The sequence below is a fragment of the Dendrobium catenatum genome, unplaced genomic scaffold (genome assembly GCF_001605985.2).
Source record: "Dendrobium catenatum unplaced genomic scaffold, ASM160598v2 fragScaff_scaffold_1400, whole genome shotgun sequence".
NCBI lineage: Eukaryota > Viridiplantae > Streptophyta > Magnoliopsida > Asparagales > Orchidaceae > Dendrobium > Dendrobium catenatum.
The window spans coordinates 1,555,717-1,560,848 of record NW_021319862.1 but is presented as its reverse complement, the minus strand read 5'-3'; the positions used below and the strand labels follow the sequence as shown (position 1 = coordinate 1,560,848).

General features: G+C 33.8%; 1 protein-coding gene across 1 annotated transcript; it reads left to right on the top strand.

Moving 5' to 3' along the window:
• Positions 1-566: 566 nt before the first annotated feature.
• Positions 567-3,559, top strand: LOC110113502 (probable methyltransferase PMT20). Its single transcript, XM_020846122.2, has 4 exons — positions 567-662; positions 2,211-2,498; positions 3,006-3,154; positions 3,289-3,559. The coding sequence occupies exons 2-4, from the start codon at positions 2,229-2,231 to the stop codon at positions 3,557-3,559; spliced, it is 690 nt and encodes a 229-aa protein (XP_020701781.1). The 5' UTR covers positions 567-662; positions 2,211-2,228.
• The last annotated feature ends 1,573 nt before the right edge of the window (positions 3,560-5,132 follow it).

Genomic DNA, 5,132 nt, shown 5'->3' with positions numbered 1-5,132 from the left:
CAGGAGATCCATCCGATTCTTGGGTTCTGACGTAGAATTGTATAATGGATCTGTGTCAGAGTTAGGATTATGTTTTTTACTCGGAGCATTTCCTGTTTGTGCTTTCGTCAGGGACGGAGCAGGAGATCCATCCGATTCTTCAGTTTCGCGCTTCTTTTTGGCTTTTTGATGACATCTTGCCATTGTTTGAATTGGAAAGTTTAGTTTGTAGATTATGTTGAATAGATCTCATCTCGATGTGGTCAATTATAGCTAATTATGGTGTTTGGTTTGGTGCGTTTGGATTTACGCATGTGAGCTGTGTTGTTACTTTAGTTGCAATTCTTTTCTTTAAGCGGTATTCTGACGGAAAATGTGTTTTTCTTTATTTTTTTTGTTATTGCTTTCTTGTAATTTTCTAACTGTTTTTTTTTTTGGTTAATTTTGTTGGTGGAAAGCTACTCTTTGCGACATAATAATTAAGGCTTCATTTATGGCAGTTTTCTTATTTTTTGAAAAGCAATTTTTTATATAAAATTTTTTAAACATAAAATTTTCGTAATAAAAAAAGTTGCTTTAAAATATAGAAAGAAAGTTGTCCTAAGTTTGGGAATCTAGTTTATGTAGTTGTAGTGCATATTAGGAATGAGAGGGTTGTTAGCGAAATTGGCACATTTTTACTAGTAAATTCTATCGTTTGATGTTAAAAGCTGTTAATTTCTATCGTTTTTTATATTTTCTAACAATTATGATTTTTTTTTTTAGATTTAGTATTGAGATTCTTCTAGCAAATTCTTTATTCTGTGATGTGTTAGTCTTGCTTTATAGTTTACTACTGGTGTTGATTATTGGAGACAGATCCATAATCCAATGGTGATGCTATTAAAACTCCAGCTCGGATTATTAAATATCTACTTGTCGTTGTTCATTTGGTTGTACTTTTGGTTTTATTGGTCTTGGGAAATATTGTTTTGTTTAACGTTTGTTCACTTGTTCGGTCTAGATTTGGATAGATGATGGTATAGGTATTGCTTTTACCCATCGATCAATAGTAGTTTTTATCCTTATATTTCTTTTCATTACGCTGATGATGAAGCTAAAGATTCGTTGAATTGTCTTTAGGCTTATGTATTCATTCAATTTATATCTCTTTTGTAAGCCTAAAATTCTACTGAATCCAGCGTTTAGATCCAGATCTTGAAAGTTATACCGATTATAAACAAAAATAGCTTGATAAAACTCCATTCTTTTACTAGTATCCAATTGACATCTGTATGAATATTTGTTGAATGTTGTTCTAACTTAAGCATTTGTTCATTCCCATGCCCCATGATATTAACCCTCTTAGTATAAATGATTATGGATACTTATGTGTTAACAGCCTGCGCCTGCCCTTTTCTGCCTCATATCAGCGATATTATCGGTTGATTAACCAACTTTGGTCCGTAAATGCAACGCTAACGTAGTAAAATGCCAGTTTTCTTAATCTCATTTTGTTGATCTTTAAGTAGATTTATTGAATGTGATGGCCTTATGGTTTAGCCGATAGTTCAGTAATTTCTATTTTCTGATTAGTTCCAACTTTCCTAATTGCACAATTAAATTTATTTACCCAATTTTAATGAATGATGCAAACTACTTCTTGCTTTTGGCTTATTCTCTTAAGCTTTATCTTTTCCCTTTTCATTCTCCCTTTTTTGGGAAACTATTCCGTGCTCCTGTCGACTGTAAGTTTGTTCTTGAGCACCCTTTCCTAATTTCAACTCTTTTTTATGTACTGTTTAACAGTTTCATAGTTGAGCATGACAACTCGTGTTTACTGCAATGCATGCTTTTTTCAGAAGATCCTTGATTTTCTTTTAAAATCCAATTGCACCGTTCAAAAGATTTTTGCTAGCTTTTGACTACTGACATTAGTTCAGTTAGTCACTGCCCTTTATCTGCAGTAGGAGTTCTTAGTTTTGAAACCTCCATGAAAAAAAGAAAATTCTAGAGCTTCGTCCGTTTTTTCTTATGTAACATTCACATGTTGTGGTGGCTAGCTCTATCACTTGCTCTAAGTTACAGGGAGTATGCATTTTAATATGCACGTCTTAAATATTTCTTCTTTTAGCAATATCTTGAACTCATTTCTGTCAATCCCAATATTGTTTGCAATTTTAGAGAGGTTCACTTCTTTAATTTTGTATATTTTCAACTTTATTTTATTTTCATTGTTTCTTGTATTGTAGGCCATTGCGGCGTATAAGATGAAAAGTAAAGATGGAAAGCCTGGAAGTAACCCTGATAAAATTTCCAGGGCAGGTCCTATGTGTTTAATGTTTGTAGTGTTATGTGGATTTTCATTCTATCTTGGAGGCATCTTTTCTTCTGAGAAAAATGGCTTCCTCTATAGTGATTCAATACCAGCAACAGTGAATCATAAAGATAATGCACTTGTTCACGTTCAAATTGAGCCTATTACTTTCCCAGATTGTGGAATTGACTATCAGGATTACACGCCATGCACGGACCCAAAGGTAATTCAAAATATGTACGCATGTCTTCCTTTTTCTAGAGATTAAAGTAAGATTAGTTAACGGGAAGCCCTTAGAAAGTATTCGGGATTCATTAAAAGGGCTTATGTCAATTCAATGTTCCCTAAAGATGATTGAAAATTTTGAAAGATTGGTGAAATTGTAAAACTAGATTTGTTTATAATGCCTCTTTTCTGATTAAGATCGAGAATGGCTTAAATAGGGACTCTCCAATTAACATGCTAAATCCCAAACAGCTTCACATCAGTATCTCACTGATCTCATCCTTAATCTTTCCTATTGTCATAGTTTGTGATAGTAAATTTGAAAAGTTGAACTTTCCTAAACCTATGAAATAACTTATAATAACGTTGTGCCTATGGATGCACATGTGTGCTTCATCTTCTTTATGAACAGTAAACCATTTTGCTAAGACATTCACTAATTCAATTTTTTGATAAATAATCGAATCCCCAGTTGATGCTAAATAATTATCTTCATTTTGCATAGAGATGGCGGAGGTATGGTAATTATAGACTCAACTTCATGGAACGCCATTGCCCACCAATAAGCGAAAGGAAAGAGTGCCTAGTGCCCCCACCCGCGGGATATAAAGTTCCAATCAGATGGCCACAGAGCAAAAATGAATGTTGGTATAGGTAGGCCTTTTAATGTTTTTAATTTAGTCATCTACCTTGCAGACATATTAGGCTTTCAAAGGTCATATTTCTATTTTCTCAAATTTAATAGACAGGCATCTGAAAAATATTTTCATCGAATGTACATGGTTCAGAAACGTGCCATATGATTGGATAAACAATCAAAAATCAAATCAACACTGGCTAAGAAAAGATGGTGAGAAGTTTCTCTTCCCTGGTGGAGGTACTATGTTTCCTAATGGGGTTAGCAAGTATGTTGACTTAATGGAAAATTTGATTCCTGAAATGAAGGATGGGACAATCCGAACTGCCATTGATACCGGTTGTGGGGTGAGTCTTTTGCCAAATTTTATTTTCTTTAATATCTTTATTTTTTATGCTGAGACTGCTCCCAAAGCTTGTTGAAATTGACGATCAATATTTTACTTATTTATTATGTAAGTTGTATTGTTGAGCTATAATTTTTTTTGAAAATGAATCAAAATTCACAATATGCAAATTATGCTCTTTGCTTTTTTATCTTTCATGTTTTATATTGTTTTTTTGTCTGAAAATATATTAATTTTATGGCCTGAATGAAATATGATGTACATGTTGGGGTAAAATCTATAGATTCTACTAGATTAATACTTTACATTATGCCATTATACAAATGATTCATTTAATCTAAATTTTTATTTAATTTCAGCAGCAACACTGATTATGGTGCTAAGTTATTTAATTTGGTAAGAAAGTATTTATTTGTGATGTTGTTTTTCTACTCAAATAGCCAAAAAAGCAATTCTATCCATCTGATGGACATGTTTTGTCATCCTACCTTTAAGAATTGTCAATTCCCTTCCCCATGTTTTGATTATTACCCATTTTTGCTTCTTTGATAAAGGGTGACTTGCAATCATAACGTTTCTTAGAAATGTCAACAATATGTGATAGCATTTACGGTCTTCTTCAAGCTAAGCATTTCGTTTCATTCTTCATTTGATCTTGATTGAATTTTGGTAGCTTGTTTAATTTCACTCACTTTAAAAATTGAGCTAGAAGCATTATTATACAATTTTGTTCATTGTCCTCTTGTTTAAGAAAAGTGCACTTGTATGTGCAATGCATTGCAAACAAGGCCAAAAAAAAAAAGTGCAGAAAATAGGAGAAAAAGATCCCATAGCGACTAGGGGCATGATTTTTTTGTTCATAGATAAGTACAAAGGTGCCCTTAAATCGTTTCTTTTATCTCGTGAGTGTTTCCACTATCTCCTTTTATTCTTACTCCTCTTATTCCCCCTCCTTTACAGCCAACTCCAATCTCAAAGCAAACGAATCCTTAAAAATCCCTCATAGAAAGATTATATAAATTCCATATATCACCTTAAGCTTTCCTTTATGAACCAAGATCACACCTAGACAGGTTGTACATAAAGTTCATTGTTTATTGCTCAACCTCAAGCCGGCAACAAATGGTGGATCGCTGCACCATTGATGATCTTGTTGCCGGACCATCTTGCTTTAAGTTTGTTGGTCTTACCTAAGGCCAACCTTTATAACTTCCCAAAAATGCATTGCTACTATTGAACTCCAGTCGATCTTGGCTATTCTCACGATTATGTACTTTTTAGTCATCACTATCAGCTGCCACCAACCTTCTTTGATAAACCTCCTCACCATTTGGGATAACAACAACTATTGATGCCCTTCCACCAAAACCTGGCAACACTAACCAGCATTATCACTGATCTAAGACTCTACATGACGCAAGAGCTCTTAGATATGTTATATGATAAACATTTCTTTTTTTTTTTTTCCAAATAAGTGGCAGTCAAATAAGTGGCGGGCCTGTGGCCTATTGTTTGTGTATATATATCTTGTCCTGAACTTGAATAAAGGCAGCTAGAATTATACCCATTTTTGTTTCTATTTGGTTTCTCTGTTTTACTTTAGAACTGTGGGCTCCGAAAATTCGGCCCCGGCCTCCCCGCTCGCCCTT

What these genes read in the sequence shown, in the direction of transcription:
- LOC110113502 (XM_020846122.2), top strand. Translation starts at nt 2,229, where the DNA reads ATGAAAAGTAAAGATGGAAAGCCTGGAAGTAACCCTGATAAAATTTCC. An exon ending in CGCCATGCACGGACCCAAAG is followed by an intron (nt 2,499 to 3,005) that starts GTAATTCAAAAT and finishes CATTTTGCATAG; the next exon opens with AGATGGCGGAGGTATGGTAA. An exon ending in AAAAATGAATGTTGGTATAG is followed by an intron (nt 3,155 to 3,288) that starts GTAGGCCTTTTA and finishes TACATGGTTCAG; the next exon opens with AAACGTGCCATATGATTGGA.